Source organism: Martes martes, assembly GCF_963455335.1.
Source record: "Martes martes genome assembly, chromosome: 3".
Taxonomy (NCBI): domain Eukaryota; kingdom Metazoa; phylum Chordata; class Mammalia; order Carnivora; family Mustelidae; genus Martes; species Martes martes.
Window position 1 is genome coordinate 114,138,274 of NC_137890.1, and position 21,257 is coordinate 114,159,530.

At 37.4% G+C, this 21,257-nt stretch overlaps 1 protein-coding gene across 1 annotated transcript in view; it reads left to right on the forward strand.

The window, feature by feature from the left end:
- The first annotated feature begins 2,471 nt into the window (after nt 1–2,471).
- The window catches only part of ACVR2A (activin A receptor type 2A), an 84,162-nt gene continuing 65,376 nt past the window's right edge, over nt 2,472–21,257 (forward strand). Inside the window, exon 1 of the mRNA XM_080799837.1 lies at nt 2,472–3,180. Within this exon, the coding sequence (XP_080655963.1) occupies nt 3,126–3,180 (55 nt within the window). The 5' untranslated portion in view covers nt 2,472–3,125. The remainder of the gene's footprint in view (nt 3,181–21,257) is intronic.

A 21,257-nucleotide genomic window follows, 5' to 3' on the forward strand; every position in this document is an offset into this window, starting at 1 on the left:
GGAAAGACTTGCAGTTCAATTGAATTTCTTGTCAGAACTCTGGACCTGAAATTCTAGCATTGGAGTGGCTAAAAGCCTGGGTTTCGGGTATGGGGATTGAGTGGTGTTAGCTAAAGATGTTTGACATATAATTGTCTAATGCTCTGGAAGACCAAAGTTCCTTTCATGTTTCTTCCTAAACTCAGCTTGTACAGCTTGCAGTGTTAGAGAGATGTCAGATTTGTAGATGAAGAGAAAGTGATTCTAGAAATAGGAAAGAAAGAGGGCCAGTAGGGTTAACTGCTGCTACCTCTGTCTTCTTTTTAAGCTTTGGAATTCCAATGGGAATTTAGTCACATACTGTTTTACTGGGTTAAATTATTTTTGAATTTTTAAAAATACACAGAGGATGGGGGATTTTAGGGACAAAATAGGTAACTATTGTTACTGGATATTAATAACTTCTCGCATGGGGTTAAACTCTTTGTAAGAATAAGTGAGGACTTCAACTTGTTGCTCCCCTTTCATACTACAGAAACATGATTTTCTTCTTATATTCTTTTACTGGCATATTTAGGTGGTAAAATAAGGAATATATTTTCGAGTTTTAGTCCTACTACTGGTTATTCCAGTTATTCCACTTGCTCTGGTTTCACAATTCAAGAAATATGGAAGTGATGCAGAGATAAGACAATAGTGAGGCCTGATCCAGGGTATAACCGACATCAAATTCCTGAATGATCTAAATACACTCTTCCATTCCTGAAACATTAGTGGCAGCTCTTAGTGCAACTAGAAAATGGAAGAAAGTTTATATCTATTCCTCCAACCAGCTCACAAAGTCCAGAGAATTTCATAATATGAGATCATTTAAACACCTTGAAGACCAATTTGGGACTTTTCTTAATTGTTGCACAATTATCAGTCAAATTCTAAGCATCACAACTTGAGAACTGGAAATCTTGGAGAGAGTTTAAAGAGTCACAGTAATTACTAATAACCTTGACAAGTTGTAGAAATGGGCAGATAATTACAGGATGAACTTAATAGACAGAAATATAGAGTAATTTAGAGGAAGAGAAAAATAAAACACTATAAATACTAGAGGGAAGGCTTGGCTTTGTGGGAAAAATGTGGGAATCAGTAAACCACCAGTAGAACATGAGTTAGCCATACGGTACAGTTGCTTTATTATTTTTTATTAATAAAAATAAAAAAATTGTAGAGTACATGCAAGAATTTTGTGTCTAAGAAAAGGCAGTAATCCTCTAGTCATCTATACAATTATTTAGTAACCACCTATCACATGCTAGACACTGAGTGCTGGCATAAAATGGAGAAGACTTAGGATCCCTACCTTCACAGAGCTCGCTAAAGTGTGGTAAATGAGAAAGCTAGTACCTTTAATACTGTCATTAGTTTGTATTCTATAGCCAACTTCAAGTACAGCAAATACTGTGAGTTCCTTGAGGTAGGGATCCTATTTTTACATTTGGGATCCCATTCCGTGCCTAGCACGGCACCTTGTAAACAATCGACTTGGATTAAGAGGTAAAATTTAAGCCTCCAAAAAACTAAAATTTGAAAAAGTAAACACTTGTCTGACCATCAAATATGTCGATCGAAATGCGCAGGTTTTCTCTTTGGCACGTAATGTTTGTGAACCTATTACGTGCAGAACAGTCCTCAACACAATGCTTTGTGTATAAAAGGGATGGTAGGAATGGACTCAAATTGCACACCGTGGTAATTGCCATGGACATCCTGACCGGACTGACAGCCCATCCTCCGCTAGTTTTTCCCCTTCTTTTCTCTTTTAGTCGGAAGACAAAACGCTTAAGCAGTAGGTACAGGGGTGGGATGCGGAGCTAAGACTGGGGGGCACAACCACCAGCTCGCGCGCTCACGGAGCTCGCTAAGGCAGCTTCGCGGGCGCGGCAGACCGGCTCACACCCCCGGCTTTCCGGCGCCCGGAGTCTCCGCGCGGACGAGGCGTCCCCCCAGAGGAAAGACAGGGCGCCGCAGACGCCCCTCGGAGTCACCGGCCACCCACCCCGCCTCAGGCTCCGGTTTCTCTTGGGTTCCCATTGATCAGGGTGGTGTACGTTCCAGAGAGGCCAGTGGGGCGCAATTAGAAAACCGGGCGCTCCACGTCCCCGACTGCATCAAGTCACCCACCCACTCGAGCCCCACAGCCCAGCAGGCCAAGCAGGCCGGACGCCGAGGCCTCGCGGTAGCGAGCCTCCATCCGCCCCGCCTCCTCGCCCTCCAGCGGCCCCGCCCTCGCACTCACCCCTCCCCCGCTCCCGCCTCGCTTCCCCGACAATCTCCTCGCGCTCCCGGCCCGGCACGCGCGCTGCGCCGGGCCGCCGCCGCTGCCGCCGCCGCCGCCGCCGCTGCCCTACTGCCGCCGCCGCCGCCGCCGCCGCCTGCGCGGCGGAGCGTTTCTCCGCGGTGCCGGGCTTCCAGTTTCGGGCCGGAACCGGAAGTCTGGGGGGCGGGGCCGGCGGAGGCCAGGGGACCGAAAACGCGGCCGAGCCCGGAGCCCGGAGCCGGAGCCAGAGCCTGGACCAGAACTTGGCCGACGCTTGCACCGCTGCCGCCGCCGCCGCCCGCTGCTCCTTCTCCGCGCCGCAGCTGCCTCGGGTGCCACGGCCGAGAGCTCGGCCGCCAGTGGTCCGCGGACTTTGGGTGTCCGGGTTGAAGGTCGGTCCGGACGTCGGACCCAGCTCGGTTCCCGGACTGTCCGGGCGGCAGCGGACGCCACCGCCGCCGCCTCCTCGTCGCCTCAGCCTGGCGTTTTGTTCGGAGAGACCCGAGAGGCGAGCGGAGCTGACAGTGATTTTGACAGTGATTTAAACGCGCTTTTGTTGTTGTTGGCTTTTCGTTGTTTGGTTTTGTGTGTTGTGCGTGTGTGTGGCGGTTTTTCCCCCGTGGTGCATTTTTTTTTTTTTTTTTATTGTTGTGCTCTCCCCCCCCTCCTTTTTTTCTTTTTCTTAACCCCGTGAACGTTTTTTTTTTGGTCGGGGCTTCCGAATATGTTTTATGACGGTTGATTTTACACCAGGAGGTTTGTCTCCGAGGAAGACCCAGGGAACTGGATATCAAGCGAGAACTTCCTACGGATTCCCCGGCGCCTCGGGAAAATGGGAGCTGCTGCAAAGTTGGCGTTTGCCGTCTTTCTTATCTCTTGTTCTTCAGGTAGGTGCATGGAGCGTGGCGCGGCAGGGCTGCTGCTGCTGCTGCCGCCGCCACCACCGCCGCCGCCGCCGCCGCTGCTGGCGGCCGCGGTTGTTGTTGGCCGCGGTTGTTGTTGGGTCGGCGAGCTCCAGTGGAGCCCGGGGAGGTTTTCCCCGACCTGGAGCCCCTCGGCTTCTATCCCCCAAGTCTGATTGTGATCTGGACATCTCCATGAATGCTTCTCGTTTTGAGTTAGGTTGGCGAACTGATAAGAGTGACTGCTCGGTTGTGGAAGTGAGAAAGTCATGGTTTGTGGCCATAACATTGGATGACAGCGCTGGTTGGGTTGCAGTTAAGCCACAAATACCACAAGTGACAATCTATGCAAAGGTTTGAGACCCGAAAGGCGTTTTCTAAAATACCATTTAGTGTGGCATTCTCCAAAATAAGGGTGTTTTATTTTAATGGTCTTTTAATTAGTGCTTCACCAGTGACTATCACGACAGAGATCTGGGCAGTTGTTACTTAATTTTGACCGTGAGAAACAATGCATTATATCAGCAATTTCATCTGGGTCTCCCCTTATGTTTTCTTAAACTTCAGTGTCCAGCAGTGTTAAAAATAGTTATAGTTGTTGTTGGAGTATTAACAATAACCTAGTGCAGAAGAGGTATGCTGCTGTGTTGGTAATGTGCTGGCTTTCAACCACCATTTATGTGCTCTTTTCTGGCATAGATTTTGCTTATCTACGGAGTACTTATTTTAAACGCGTTGTATTGAAGCATTGTTTTTGGTTTAGAGCAGCCATTTGAGATTGTTCATACTGTCAAATACACTATAGCCATAAAATAGGTTTTGGCCCAAGGTTGGAAGAATAATTAGGTCCTTTTATATTTGAAATTTTGATTTTGTGAGAACGTTCTATGCTTGCAACCAGTGGTTGGAAAACTATCTAGTCTTTTGTATTTGAAATTCTGTAAATGAATACAACCTAGCTCAAAGGTGTGCAAATGTACATAACAGGGGAGTTAGTTTGATAGATGAAACAATTTTAAAGTCGCAATGGATCTCTTGGTCATAAAATTCAATATATTCAGTTACTAGGTTGTGAGAGAGAATTATGGGGGGGAACGAATTGACAGGTTTCATGGCCATGTCTTTATCTCCTTTGCTAGAGGGAAATTAGAGGGTGTTAGTCTTTTCTTTGTGTACCTCTGTGGTTGGGGTGTGTGTGTGTGTGTGTGTGTGTCCATCTTCCCAACCCCCTCTTTTAATAGAATCTTTTGTAATGTATAGAATTTTGCTGAATGGTTCATTTCCTTGTGGTTAATAAATGGATAAAGTCTAGTCTTATGTCTGTAGTGGTATTGATCAGTTCCGGGTGGGCTAAATGTGTTGTGAAATGGCGATCATTGCCAGAGATTAACCAAAGAATCATGTCTGTTTAAATGGAAGAAGGAACATGCTTAAGGCAGGCTGACAGTTCTTTTTGTGCGCGGTTTGGGGAGGAAGATAAACAATGGTCTCTCTGAAATGAATGAATGAATACCTTGATAACATTAAACCTCTTGCTTTTGTAACATGACTTAACTGTGTAGTTTTTATTTTTCCTGTAGTACTCTCTCTTCTGTGTTTCTGTATGTTCTGGTTGGTGAACTCCTCTTGTTGAAATCCCTTTCTCTGATCTCCTGCCCTTGAGGAGGAGGGGCATCATGGCCACTGACCAAGGAATTGTGGACATTATTCCCTCCCAAGCCCACCTGAATCACACTAATTGGTGAAGGGGGTTATTCTTGAGCAGTCTCAAGGTATTACTTCTGAGAAAGCAGTCTGTCGCTACAGATCTTACAGCTTCCTTTGCTTGGTTTAGAAGTAAAAAGAATAGAGCATTAGTGTTTTGTAGGATTATTTTCCGTGAGCCAGGAGGTTAATAGCTAAAATTTTGAAATACAGTAGTTTTCTTGCTGTAGAGCATATATATATATATATATATATATATGTATATCACACAGAATTACATAAAACTGGTAATAAATATTGCATAGTTTTTTTTCAGATAATTCCTAGTTGAACTAAAATATAATTCTATTGAAGATAACTGGAATCATCTTAAAGACTTTAATCCATATTTATGTATGAAGATTTTTATTACCTAAAATATCTGATTTTTTAAAAGGATTTGTTATGAATTAAATACACTTTAAAAGATTATTATGTTTCTTTTCTTAATTGATTTTTCTATGTAATATGTAAGCGGGCATGCTGGAAGCATGAGGATGACTGTTTCCATGAGAATTTAAAAATTTCTCAAGTTGTCAGTTTTTAGTTTCTGGATATTTGATTTTTTTTTTTTAAGCAAATGAAAAATAGTAGTAAAGAGCTGTTGTATTTCAGGTTTTTAGGATGAATGTTTACTCTTTTCTTTAGTATTTTGCAGACTTTGATTTTCAGTTTCCATCTCATGGTATATATACTAGAAGACTGATTTTGTATACTAATCCTGTACGATATGACCAAGCATATAATTTCTTAATGTAACTCCAGAGGAAACATTTTTGAGTTATGCCTTCATCCTCAAATGCCTTCAGATTCCTTCTGTATTTGGATTTTTTCATTCTTCTTATCCTTCCTCAGATTCTGTTTCAAAACGCAAATGTACTTAGATTTTTTGTTCGTTTGTTTTTAAAGCATTGTGGTTAATTTGTATCTTCACCATTTGTTAAACTGTGAGTTTAATACTTGCTCTAGTACTTATGTTTATGCTACCTAGAATGATGCAGCTACTGTGGTATTTGAGTTGCACTAAGTTGAGAATTTGTTTGAATTTCTGTGCAAACTGGAGCAGTCCGGTCCATATATTCGATGAAATAAGAAATGGAGATAAAGTAATTTTGTGCATTTCCTTTACTTCACTTAGGCAATAGTGTGTGTGTGTGTGCACACGCACTCCTGTGTCTGTTTCTGTGAGCGAGTATATGTGCAGTTGGAGGGAGAATTGGCAGTACAGTGAATCTTCTGAGACTCCACTGAACTTTGGTTAACAAGTGATAGATATTAAATGCTTTCTTTTCTGCAGGCAGAACTGCTTAAATGTAGTCTGTGATCAAATTCAAATACAGTATATTAGAACATCAAAACCAGAAGAGAAACAAAACAAACTCCCTCCCCTACCAATTCTTGTTGAATTTTTTTCTACTTATAAGCCAGTATTTCTCAAGTTTTTGCAGAGAGCAAAAGTGCTTTCTGCCCCTACACCTCTTCCAGGAGACATAAAGACATATTTGGTTGTCACAACTGTGGGGTACTATATGCTACTAGCATCTAGTGGGTAAAGGGCAGGAATGCTGCTGATCATCCCATAATGCACAGGACAGCCTTACACAATGAAAAGTTACGTGGCTCAAAATGTCAATAGTGTTGAGGTTGAGAAGCCTTACTTTAAACTCTTCATTTTTAAAAGTATTACTATATTAGTAAAAGGGTCCTGCTTTCCATTCCCACAGTCAATCATCCAAATTTTATAAGGATATGCTGTTGATCTTCAGGTGATTTTGTATTGAAAGCTTTCATCTTTTCATTGTCTTTTAGAATTAGAATGATTATATTAGAAAAACTGACTATTGGTGTACACATTATTTCATCTTATTATATTTTAATAAAAATAATTTGCTGAGTTTTGAATAAACTCTCCAGACCCATTGCTTTGCTATGATGGCAAGCCCATGAAGACTGTATATTCCTGAATAGGATGAATAATTGGTTGAAGTATCAGGTTTAGTTATATTTGCTTTTGATCCAGTAGTTTCTTTGCTGTGATAATTATCTTTAAGGATATTTCCTTTTATCCTTATTAAAATCACTGTCTGGACTGTGTGGTAGCAGCTGGGTTGTGTGTGTGAGAGAAAGAAAGGGAGAGAGAGACTAACATGGTACAGGAAAGTTTTCTAAGTTTCATATGGAAGAAATATGTACACTATTACATGTGCCTGAAAGGTTTCAAAGAATAAATTCAGGGTTCGTTTTTTTTTTAAGGCTATTTTTTTTTCTCCTTTTCTTTAATTTGAAGAAAGTTTTAAAGTGGTTTCTTAATTACATAGTTTTCTGGAGAATCATTGGCTGTGTTTTGGTTATCATTAGACTCATTTAGGTTATACTAATTAATATGCTATGATTTATCATAGACCCTTGTCCTTCTTAAGGTTAAAATTTGACCATAATTAATAAATGCTTACCTTGTTTTGAACTCTGGTTTTAAGAAAGTGAACCCAGCCAGGATAAGAATTAAAGTGAAAAAGTGTAAGTAGCATTATACCATTGAAAAAAAAAATCTGAAATCACTCCCACAAAAAGAATGCAAATAAGCTTCATACTATCTTTGTAACACACCTCCCCATACATATATATCTTTGGTACTACTGACATCTTCACCTTTTGGGTTCACTGTTTCATTAGAAGTAAAGCATAACTAAACCAAATGAGGTTTTAATAATCTCTAAATGTTCCTTTATATTCTAAAATTATTTTCTTGCTTTTTTATTTTTGTAAGTAGTATACTCTTATTTCTCATCTTTGGTGTCTCAGAAATCTGTGATTTGTATTTATCTTTTCATGCTTTCTTATGTTGCTATGTGTCCTGCATAGTTCCTCTTAGATAGTAATTTAGGTAAGGTTAGCAATGTTTGATATTAGGGTCAGTAGTACTCTTTCACTTTTTATTCCATTATTCTGTAACTCATACTTTCTTCCATTTCCTTTCCATTCCCTTTCCTCTTTATGCCTACTTTGTTTATATTCTTTTTTCCTTCTGTATTTCCCTTTTCTGTAGGCTGCTTTGCTTGTGGAACCCACTTGTTGCTTAGCATCAGTTTTGGCTCAGGAGGGCTCACACATGGTTTAAATGAAAACAGATTCAATTTAGAATGTTTGAGAATTGACCAGATAGTCTTTTCTACTGTTCTTTCATTTGTTGGTTTCTGAAATATCACACACACACTTGGGAATAGTGTTACTCTTTTGGAATCCAGTGGTGTCAACTGTAGGTTGCTCTTAAAAACTTTTTTTTGAAGGGGGGAGGGGCAGAGGGAGAGGCGCAACACAGGGCTTGATCTCATGACCTTGAGATCATGACCAGAGAGGAAATCAAGAGTCCAGCACTTAACCCACTGAGCCACCCTGGCGCCCTACTCTTACTCCTTTTTAAAATATTTGGTTTTCTTTAACTCTTTGCTGCTTTCAAAAAGTCTGTCTTTTATTATTGTTCATTCATCATCTCTGTTTAAGCCAAAATTTGACCAGACCAGGGAATATATTTATTGCCACAGCTGGGACCACATCAGACTTCCTCTGTGGTAGATTTAATTTTGTTAGGTTATAATGCTCATGTCTAGACAGAACATTGATTTTGAATTGACTATTGAATATGAAAGTTCCAGTAATAGTGTATATAGGAAGGAGAAGAAGTCAAGAAGGTAAAGAAACTACTGTAGATAGCAATTGACTTTCTGTCATTCTCCAACTGGATTTCTGTTAGTCACTTTCAGATATCTAAATGCATCTAGTATCACGTTTTGTTTAATGAAGGGTCTAGAAGAAATGTATTGTCTCTGAGGTTGGATTTTTACTGTTAGAATGGTGGGCTTAAAGGAAAAAATTTGGAAGTTCTTTTGGATACTGGACAAGAATGTGATCACAGGGGTCAGTAGACTCTGGTTCTGGTGTCAGCACTGCCACTGTCCAGCTCATCTATCATTTTTCTTACCTGAATTATTATAGTACTTTTCTAATTAAGACTGGGTTCCTATCATTGCTTCCTCTCCCATTCTGTCCACGTATAACTTCCAATTGACCTCATTAAAAAATAAATCTAAATATGTCACTCCTGCTTTAAACATTTCCATTTAAGTCACCTTTAGCCTAAAATCTAAAGTCTTAGAATTGCATGTACTTAGAATGGTGCTTTGTCATTTGGTTCCTGCTTGTGTTCTTTAACCTCTTGGTATAGTGGCTTGGAGGATGGGCTCTGGAGTTAGACTTACTTCGTTTACATCCTGGCTTCTCAGTTTAACCTTGGACAAATCTCTTCACCTTTTGTGCTTCAGTTTTATCATCTACAAAATGGGGGTATTAATAGTGACTATCTCAGAGAGCGGTTTGAAGATTAAATATCACATAAATACTAGGTATTCTGTCTCCTCCTTAGCATGAGTCCTACATTCCAGTGATACAAACTTGACTCGCAGTTTTTTGAATGTGTCATCCTTTATTTTGTATCAGTATGGTACCTTTTTATAGGTTAGTTCTTCCTTCTTTACCTGGCTAACTCCTTGTTTTTAAGACTAAGACTAAAACTCCTTGTTTTTTAAGACTAAAACTCCTTGTTTTAAGACTAAGAAGTATCACCTCTTTAGAAACAATTTTTCTGCCACCCAACCCATATTTAGTTGTTTTCTATTCTAAATGACCTTTATTCTAGTAATTATTGCAAATGTTTATTTACCTCTATACATGTTAGACTGTGAGCTCTTGGAAGACATCTTCTCTTTATCTACAGACCCAATCCTAGAACCTGGCACACAATAGGTACTGAAGAAATGTTTAGTGAATGAATGAAGTGAATTTTTTTCATTTCTGCGCCTGGCTTTTCCTTTTATGTATTAAAGCAATAAACTTGAGTTAGATTATTTCTGAACTTTTTTCCTTCTCTAAAAGCTTTATAATTCTATAATCTTAAGGTTAGTGTTTAATAGTGACATTTTATTAAGAAAAAATGATTTTGCTGGTTGTGTTTGGGTACCTTAAGTTCTGTTCCTTTTTTTAAAATGCTGTGTTTCTGATCCTTAGATAAAATCTTTTAATATAATTTGAATCACACAGTTTAGAAGGCATTTTAGAGATCTTCAGGTTCTGTGTCTTTCAGCTTTTTTGACCATAACCCACAGAAGGAAATACACATTGCATCATAATGCAGTTCCCATTTACATAAATATGTGTATATATCAGAAATAGAAGTTTTGTGAACTAGCTCTTACTGTGTGTAAGGCTTTTATTTATTTTTATATTCTGTTTCACTAATTTTTTTATTGTAATCCATTAATTAATTCAGTGATCAACTAATGGGTTCTAAACTCCTAAGAAATAGTGACCTAGTTCGGCAATCCCTTATTCTCTCTGTCAAATTCTCTGAGAAGGAAACTGCGTAGTAAACATGTGCAGTGAAAAGTATGTGTACCGAAAAATGTTCTTATTATTTAATCTACAATAGAGAATGTGTACTTAGGTACAGAATATAGGGAAAACTGGTCCTAAGAGAGAACATGGACCTGCTCTGGCTGAGCTCTTCTTTCTTATGGATTCTCTGCATAAATTAAGGATACACAAAGGTGCTAAAACAAAATTAGATTGTATTTTTTTTCTTTGTCTTTGTCCTTTTTTTTTAGATTTTATTTATTTGACAGAGATCACAAGTAGGCAGAGAGGCAGGCAGAGAGAGAGAGGAAGGCAAGCAGGCTCCCCGCTGAGCAGAGAGCCCAGTGCAGGGCTCCATCGATCCCAGGACCCTGAGATCATGACCTGAGCCGAAGGCAGAGGCTTTAACCCACTGAGCCACCCAGGCGCCCCTGTAATTTTGAAGAGTTAAGATTTTTCTTAATTTAGGGAAGGCTTGCTGGAGGCCATAGATCCTAATAATAGGGGGAAAAATGTCTTGGCAGTGGTTGAGAGGGATGTTTATCTTAATATGAAGGAAAAGGCACAAAATAGAATCCAGGAACACAGAGAGCATTTGCCAGTAAACTTGACCATGGATGGAAGACAAGGTGAAGGAATTTTGACTAAATCTGAGGAAGAGATTTATGTGATGAGAAGATGTTTATAATTGCTTGAAGAAGTAAAACAATCTCATTTGAGTGGGTTAAATCAGAGGAAAAGTAATTGAAACTAAGAGAGATGCAGATCTTGATGGATGTCCCAAAAATATGATATATTATGTATATATATACACACACATCTATATGGAATATAGGATAGAAGAGCAATTTGAAGATTAAAGTAGGATGGTAGCACTACTAAATAAAATTGGTAAAGAAATATCAAACCAGAAGAAAATAGGGAGCATTTTCATAACTAAAGAAATTCTACAGACAGGTATGGATTTAGATTATAAGCATGAATGAAAATACAGACATAGATTTGGAAAAATAGAATACATAGAAAAGATGAGCACATGTAGTGTTCTTTTATGGGGGCAGAGACACTGATGGATATGTCTTCATTGTAAAGAACTCTGAGCACTCATGGTTCAGTATGTTGTTTGTGTTTAAATAATGGTCAAATTATAGTAATCACAGTTATTGCTCATACTGGCCATTCAGATTACATTCTTTGAAATCTGCATAAGTCATATTCTGTAGATTTAGAAACTTTTTTGATTTGGTATTTATTACTTGTGTCTGAATCCTAAACCTTTTCAGTACCATTCTTTCACTTTCTTCTTTGGTTGACTATTTTCTTAGTAGCTATAGTCACATTGGGAATCATTTTATTCTCTAATTTGTGGAAGAAAATAAATGTAAAGCAATAAGATAATTATTAGAAGTTCCTGTTAGGCAGTGGTTGTTTTTTAAAACATTTAAAAAATGAACCATCTTTACATATTGTAATAAAAGTAAGACTATCTATATATAAAACTTTGAGGGAGGAGTTTTCCTACCTAGGATTAGTAACTTTATAATATGTGTTTTATAGAAATGAAACCTTTATTGGGAAAAATCTTGGTCTTCACATCGTTATCATTATACATGATCTTCACATCTTTATGATTATACATGATAAATCAAATTTCTTCCAAAACACTATTTTAAGAGGAGTGGGCATGGGTGAATTATGAGATTTTGGCCAGTTTCTAAAGCTCTTAGATTAATTTTTTATATTTGTAAACAAAGATGTATTTAATGAAATAATATGCCCTATAACACAGTAGCTGGTTCATAGTAGATATTATATACACATATTCATTTGTCTTCATTCGTATCTTGAAGTCCCATTATTAAGAATATTGTGTGTAAAACATTTAAAAATATAGATTCAGTTTTGTGGAGGTATTTTTAAGTTTGCTGGTAAATTACTTATCCATTAATATGAAATAATATTCTGACTAACTGATTTAGCCAAAGAAAATATCAATACAGAGTGCCAAAAAGGAGTCAGGAAATATCTAGAACATTCAGATAAGATTTTTTTTTTAAACAGAGTTCTTTAAGGTCTCATTGTGTTGTAGAATGCATTAAAGGAAACCTCGAAGTAAATTTTCATTTCTATTTATTGGAATTTAAAATATTTTCATAATTTCACTTAAAACTTAAGTGTTTTAAAATTTTTCATGTAGAAGTAAAGTCTTGAAAGATTCTCAAGTCTGTTTTTGGGTAACAGCTACAAGCTTCAAAAACATAATCATTCAAGTTTTGAGATCAGTATTTTGAATGTGATATAATAATACCTTGAACTAAAGAGTCTCATTCAGATACCTATTTTGTTACTCACTCTTCTTTGACCTTGGCAATCACTAAGACCTCACTTTACTCATCCTTAAATTAAAGAGAGTGAATTAAGTATTCATTTATTAACAAATGTTGAACTACATGCTAGATATTGCTAAGTACTTGGGATGCAGCAATGAACAAGACAGATATGATTATGAGCTTATGGAGCTTACAGTCTTAAAGTCAGTAGCCAAATGAATAAAATAATTACAGATCGCCATATGAATTCTGACAGAAGCAAACAGGGTACTCATAGGATAGCTATTTGCCTCACATCCATACCACAAATCTCTAGTTACTTAGCTTATCTACCTATTTATTCTCTGTACTTTCCACTATGGAAGTATAAACTTTTAGAGGGGTGTGTCACTTTTATCATAATACCCTCAGGGGATAGCACAGTTTCTGGCATAAAGTAGAAGCCTGCTTGCCTGTCTGATGAAGTGAATCCAGGCTTGGGACTGGAGAGAGAGACAGGGACCTGATCATGTAGGGCTTTGATCTAATGTGGGAAGGAGTTAGAATAAAATCCAAAGGGCAAAGAGTTTTGAGGAGGAGCTAGAGCTGGGTTTTATGTTGAGATCACTTGGGCAGCTCTCTGGAGAATATATTGGAGGTATGTAGGAGCGAAGAGGTGAGAGTGGGAGGCCGTTATATCAATCTAACCTAAACTGTAGGGATTCTCTAAGACCCTATCTACCTCTGAACATTGTCTGTATTCTCAAACTTGCCTGTACTTCACCAGTCTTCCTCTTAGATTTTCTTAGTCACCCCATGTTTGTCCTACTTATTATTTCTTAAAAATAAATGGATAGGCTTATTGTGCATCTGAAAACTTTGAATACAACATCTCAAAAAGAAAAAAAACCAAAACGCTAAAAAAAAGAGGTAATAAAACACAGACCAGAGTTTGTTGAATTTTTCTGGAAAGTTCCTATATTTAGATTTTGTGCATTTGCTAATTTATATTCTTATTTACTAAGCATTCCTGTTTCTCTGTGAAACTTTGACTTTACACCTTTTCAATATGCCTATTTTTTCACAAGATCATCTCTTTATTTTAAACATGTAATATATTGTATTGTTGGTGTCATTGAAAATTCAGAAGTAGAAACAACATATTTTGTATCTTAATTCTTAGGAATTTGATACTTTACAGGTTATCAAGGTCTTAAAGTCTGAAAGGATAAGTAGTTAATACTGTGGGTTCTTATTTTTACTCTGGGCTATGGCCTCTAACTCTAAGTAGTCAGCTTGAATATTTTTATCTGTGAAAGATTTCAAGTCTGTACTGTTGGTAGGAGGGGGAGGTGGTGCTTGGCACAGGGAAATCAACTCTATATTGGCAGAAGTTCAGCAGCATCATCTCTGACTAGGAAAAACTGTATTATTACATAGAGATAAAGCCAGAAGAGACATTAAACTTTACTGAATTTAAAAATATAATGGTGGCTGCTTCTTTTCATTTGGTTTCTCTCATTATGGAAGCAGGTAAAGCTAACTGTCTTTGGTAAGCCACTTTCTATAAAGAAGTGTAGTTTCACTCTGTAAATATTATAGGCCATTTTATTTATTATTACTTTAAGTAAAGTAGTGCTAGAAAAATAACAGGTTGGCTAGATTTTGTGTTCGTTGGTCCTGGAGTTTCATACTGCATTATTTGTGAATAGAATTTGCTAATTGTTTTTATTTAAGCTAAGACTTGGAATTTCTTGTGCAGGTACACTTTAAAATGATATGGGGAGAAATGAAAAGTCAAAGTTAAAAGAGAATGATAAATAATGAATAAGGGCAGTTGTGAGATAACTTATACAAGATGGACAGGGTAATAGTAAAGTAACCTGATTAGTAGGCATTCAGAAGTAGAATAAAACACCTTTCTTTGTGACTGGGAAAATGATGAAATAGCTACTGATCATCCTTTTATTCTGCATAAATGTTACATAACAAATCTTATCAGCTGACCTTTTTTTATTCTCTTACTTATTTCTTTAGAGGTACATAAACCTTGTTTGGGTGTTGAATCAGGAAATTCATTGCTAATTGTTTGTTGAAAGTAAATAGAGATTGTCTACTAGCTGAGAGAGCTAGAAATAATAGAAGTGATTAAATTAGGTTTTAACTGCTGAGAGGGCCTAACAGAGTGTCAGGTACTGTTTTTTCTAGTAACTGCCTCTATCAGAGTGATTTTTATGAGGAATAAGCTACTCAGGCTGATCCTCACTTCAGAAAGATGGGATAAAATTAAAAGATTACGATAAGAGAAGAAGAGTGTTGGTTATACTTTTTTCTTTTTGAATCAGTGAAGTGTGGTTTTGATCTTTTATCCACAGATCTTAACGTTTGCAAGATTGTAGCCAGAGAATAGCCCCACGCCAAGAATTGTAATCCTAGTTAGCAACGTATATTTAGCAGCTTTGATTAAACAGTATTTTAAAATTAATATCTAGTCTTGTTTCTGTGATAGGGAAAGATAACAGCTCACCAAGCCAGATAGTAGAAGAAATCAGAAGAGCCTAGTCTGTTACAGATTGTAGAATCTTCTACCATTGGAATCTATTGTTGGCGAGTAAGGGCTAATTGGTAGCAATAAAAGCTAATCTTGTTGGTACAAATGTAGCTGTTGGTTAGAAAGATTTTTTCAGAAACAAGCAAATAGCATTAAGAAGGCCCTTCATCTCAAATTCAGTGAAAGTAATTAATTATGCAGTTATTGGACTGGTATAGTAGAAAGAGCAGACATTCTGTAGGGAGAAAACTTGGGTGTTGGGCCTTTTTTTACCATGGTGTGATAAACCATTTGAACTTGGAAAAATTCCATAACCTTGATTTCTTCATCTGTAAAATGGAGTTTATAATACCTACCTGACAAAAGTAAGGTGAGGATCAAAGGCTACATACATAAACACAAGCACATTCACATATACACTTGAAACTTTGTAAACGTTGAGTTATTATTCCAAATATTTGTAATTGGGGCTTCTGGGTGGCTCATTCGTTAAGCATCTGCCTTCAGCTCAGGTCATGATCCCAGGATTCTGTGATCCAGCCCTGCATCAGGCTCCCTGCTCCACAGGAAGCCTGCTTCTCCCTCTCTCACTCCCCCTGCTTGTGTTCCCTCTTTCACTTTGTCTCTCTCTATCAAATAAATAAATAAAATCTTAACCAAAAAACCCCAAATATTTGTAATTAATGCAGTGATTTTTTTCAAGGAGAGCAATAGAGTGCTAGGTTCAAGTGAACTATAATAACAGTTCTCATTCAGCCGTTGTGATTCTTCATCAGCAGACATTTATTTTTACATTGTGAATAAAGGGGTTAATTCTACAAACAACTGAATATATGGTAAAATATTAGAGGAATGTCTGATGTTTACAGTGACCTTAAAGGCATTGCTTAATATAGCCCTTCTCCAGGTTCATCTTTTGCCTTAGTGGTTCCCACAACAAACCAAATGCTTTTTATTCCTAGGAGCTTTTGTTTTCACTTGCCTTCAGTGAATACTTAGGAGTAGGGGACCATATCTGACTTATTCACTGTAGTTTCCCCAGCGTATGACACATAAAAGGTGCTTAACCAATATCTGTGAATGAATATTGAATCAAATACTAAGGAGTTCAGAGACTTTTTGTAAAGAGCCAGATAGTAAGTATTTTAGGCAATCTCTTTTGTAACTATCAGCTCTGCCAGTTTTAACACAAAAGCATTATAGACAGTACATAAATGAATCATTGTGACTGTGTTCTAATAAAACTTTATAGATAGTGGAATTTGAATTTTATGTAATTTTCATGTGTCATAAAATATTCTTTTGACTTTTTTTCAACAACTTAAAAATGTAAAAACTGTTGTTCAGTGATTGTACAAAACAGGCTGCCGGCTGGATCTGACCCACAGGCAGTAGTTTAGCAGCCTCTAACATAAGACACGGTATAAATAGCACCCCTTCTCCCAACATAGAAGTATTTTATGTTTTAAAAACTTTGTTGGGAACCTACGAAGAATTTTCTTATAGGATCATTGTCATATATTTTGGGTAAGTTCCCTCCCGGACTAATCTACAAGCCTTTTTTTACCTCCGGTGTCCTTTATTCCAGCAGTACAACTTTGCCCCCCAGCAATCACACTGTTTCTGAGAGAAAATGGATATAGTACTCTTTCTTGAACCAGAAGAAAGACAGACTCTCCTCAGCGCCTATCAGAATTTCCTTCTTCCAGGATCCCTCTTTTTCTACCTGGAAAGTGTCTGGCTTCCTGGGTCTCCAGTTGGGTGGTATGATGACAAGGCTAAAAAGACATTTGTGTATGTGATTAGGGAGGAGGGCGTGGAGGGAAAAGGGTCGCATGGGGACCAGAGAGAAGAAAGAAAATAGAAAATACTAGAGTGATCATACATAGTAAGGGTAGTATTTTGTGAGATAGTATCATGTGTGTGATTATATGTATATATGTACTGGATCACAATGAAAAATGTGTTTCTTACTGTGGTTTGTGGTCAGAAAGTTTGAAAGCCTGTACTTTAAGGGTTTGAGGTATTGATCCTGAGATCTCCCCCGCACCAACCCCTATTATATAAGAGAACCAAATGAAAAATTGAAGTAAGTCTTTACTGCTTGCTATAGTGTGTTTCGGGTTGCTTTACTGAGGTAGTTAACTGTTTTGTAGATGAGAAGATGGGGTATTAAACTAATGAGCTTCACAAGTGAGATTCATACAGACACTTAACTTTTTACAATATGCACTTCTTCCATTATACTGTATTGTTTTTACTGTAGGGAACGAAGCTATGTATGACTTTTATTGTGTTTCAGAGGACAAAAAAACATCTTAATAGGTGGCAACTCACCAGGTTTCTTGAGACAAAGCATTGGCTTAAATATTAAGACAGGGCCACTGGAAGAAAATGATTAGCTCTGTGTGAAGAACGATATGATGTATAAGAAAGGAGGAGTCTATATCATTTTGCCTTAATTTTTTCTTCTTCCCCGTGTGTACTGCTAGCCCTGCTCCTTCATATCTCACCACCAGTGTGGGCTTTTAACTCACACCAGCAACAACAAGGGCTTGAGGATGAGGTTTAGTGAGGAAGAGTAACATAATCTTGTCTTTAGTTGAAAGGAGAATAAGGAGGGAAACCCAAGTAGCAGGGCCACCTGGCCACCTGAATGGGCTGGCTATTCCCAGGAGGCGATTTAGAAGTGGGTATAGGTAAAACAGGGGCTGCTGTTAATCATGTTACAAGCAGAAGTCTTGGCATTGGAGACTAGTAGCTTTGATATGCTAATTGAGAATAGTTCTTTTCTAGTTATTAAGGAGAAGCTACTCTTAAGCAATACTCAGTCCAGATTTAGTTACCCATTTTAAGTACTTAAAAATTATATTAAATGTCTAAGCCATCTCTCTCAAATACTTCGTTAGCAAGTATGGTGAATACTAGTTTATACTAATTTTGATCTCTAACTTGATTTGGAATTGTCTTGAGAAGAAAAAGATTGATCGGAAGGCTATTGTTCTTAACTAGAAAAGTAAGGAAACCTAGCAGACAGGTAGATACCTGGTTAATTGAATGGAAAGGTGACAAACCCTATAAAATATGCTAATCTTTCTCAAGCTGGTTTGGAGGTCTTGATTTTACAGTGGGAATTACTAATTTATATAAAATAAGTTTCAACTGGTAATATCTGAAGACTTGGACTTAATATTTTTATCCTTCTTGGTTACCCCTGTGGTACTCCTTACCATATTCTGTATTAGAATTGCTTATTAATGTGCCCATCTATATCAGCTGACTGTGAATTCTTTTAGATTCTTTCAATGTAGTGCTTGGTGTTCAGTGTAGGTTAAGAGCACTGGAGCCAGAGCGCCTGGTTTTGTATTTTGGCTCCATTATTTTCTAGCTCTGTGATCAAGTTATTTTTCTCATCTGGAAAATGGAGATAATGATAGTACTTTTTATACAGTTGTTATAAAGCATAGATGAGTTAATATACATTAAGTGCTTTGAATGATATCTGGCATGTAGTAAGCGTTGTAAATAACTCAGAAACAATAGTTGAAAGATAAGACTGGTAGAAAATATTTGCAACATTTGATAATATCTGATGAAGGACTGTTGTCCAAAATAAAGAACTCTTAGAACTCAATAAGAAGAAAACAAACAACCAGATTTAGAAATGGAACAAAGACCTTAACAGACACCTGACCAAAGAAGATGTACGAATGGTAAAGAAGTATATGAAATGATGCTTTTGCATCGTAAGTCATCAGGCAAATACAAATTAAAACAGACAATACTACATACCTATTAAAAAAGTCAAAGTCTGGAATACTGACACCACCAAATTCTGGGAAGGATGTAGAGCAATATGAGCTTTCATTCATTGGGAATGCAAAATGGCATAGCTGCTTTGGAAGATACTTTGGTCGTTTCTTACATACTCTTACCATAGGATTCAGCAGTCATGCTGTTTGGTATTTACCCAAAGGAATTGAAAACTAAAGTCCAAACAAAAACCTGTACATGGGTGTTTACAGCTTTATCCATAATTGCCAAAATTTGGCAGAACCAAGATGTCCTTTAGTAGGTGAATGGATACATAAACAGTGGTACATCTGGACAGTGGAATATTACTTAGTACTAAAAAGAAATGAGCCATTAAGTCATGAAAAGACACAGAGGAAGCTTAAATACATGTTACAAAGTGAAAGAGGCCCATCTAGAAAGGCTACATACTATATGATTCCAACTATATGACATTTGGAAAAGGCAAAATCATGGAGACTAGTAAAAAGATCAGTGGTTACCCGGGTTGGAAAGGATGAATAGGCAAAGCACAGAGGATTTGGGGGATGGTGAAAATACTCTTCTGTGATATTCTAATGATGGATGTGTGTCATTATACATTTGTCCAAACCCGTAGAATATGCAACACCAAGAGTAAAACCCTGAGGTAAACTACGGGCTTTGGGTGATTCAGATATGTGTCAGGGTTCATCCTTGGTAACAAATAAAGCATTCTAGTGATGTTGATAATGCAGGAAGCTATGCATGTGTGGGGTCAAGGGGTATATGAGAAATCTCTGTACTTTCATTTTGTTGTGAACTTAAAACTGCTATAAAATTAAGTCTCAAAAAGTTGCAGCTGCTGCTGCTTACTGTTTTCTGTCTAGCACAGTGTCTAGCTTGAACTATTTATTGAACATGAACAAGTACAGTGTAGTAATTATAAAATTGAGGGAATTCTGGTATATTTAGTGAGAAACTACTTTTGCAGATGGCCATCCTCTTCAGGATACAATAGTGTTTGTTTTATTTATAATAGTTATATATTTATTGGACTCTGGTTAAATCTAGACTATCATTTGGTTTATCAGGGAAGAGTACTAATATTTCAATTATGTAATTTGGTGGTATTTTATGTAGAGGTCTGGGGGGATCTTTTCAGAAAACTATAAAATAAAATGGAGTAGTGTGTCATTCAGTAGTATATTCCCAAAGGGGAGTACCTCAAAATCTTTCAAAAATGAGATGAAGACAAAAGGAAAGTGAATGTGGTAGGGGAAATAAATGAAATTTCCAAAAGTGTATCTTACTTGATTTTTTTCTGTATTTGAGTATCAACATTTCTTGGAAGATAACTTCCATTTATTTGTGTTTTCTAATTTTCTCAGTGATTTCACGTATGTTCCTATTTGATCCTATTTGAACATGTTTGAGATATCTTTCATGTTTTGTTTTGCTTTTTAGTGTAAGTCAGACCCTGTGAAAACAGAATTTGCTTGAATTCACTAATCATTGGAGCTAGTGCATAAAGCCTCATTTTAAGTTCAGTGTTCTTTTGTAAAAGTAAAGAATGCTTGATAACTTTCTTCTCATCATCCTCTGCCGTTTCCCATCCTTAGTGGAGGGAATCTTTACAGTCATTTATAGAAGTAGTTGTTTTGTAAATAATCCTTGTACTATACTATACTTTGAGAAATCCATGGTTGGTGGGGAAGTGGGGAGCTGGAAGTAGCGATACAGCAGTAAAAAACACCAAAGTGAGCTCTAATTCTAGGGCAGAAGTTGTTTTGCTCTTTGCTTGATAGCTTGCTTGATGGCAACCACAAATCCACATATGTTAATTGTTGCTGTGGGTAAATCCTGCCTTTGATTGCTGCAGATGTTCTTTTCTCAATCACTTTTACTTTTGATTGAGAAGGGATAAAAATTTTTTCCTAGTGGGTCACTAATAGGTAAGTCCCATTACACATGTGCCAGAATTTTACATTATTAAATTCTTTGGTCAAATTGGAACGACAAGTTATGTCACAGCTCAGTCATTATGCAGAACGATAATATTATTAACGATTAACATTTGTTAAAGCTGCCATTATTAATACCCACCACTTATTGTATGCCCTGGGCTAAGTGCTTTTAAGTTTTAGTGATGATGTGTGTGCCTCACCTTATAAGATAGATATTATTCCCATTTTATAGATGAAGAACCTGAGACTCAGTGACTTGCCTGAGGCTACGTAACTAAATAAATAGCAGACCCAAAGTATGTTATGTTGGTCTGC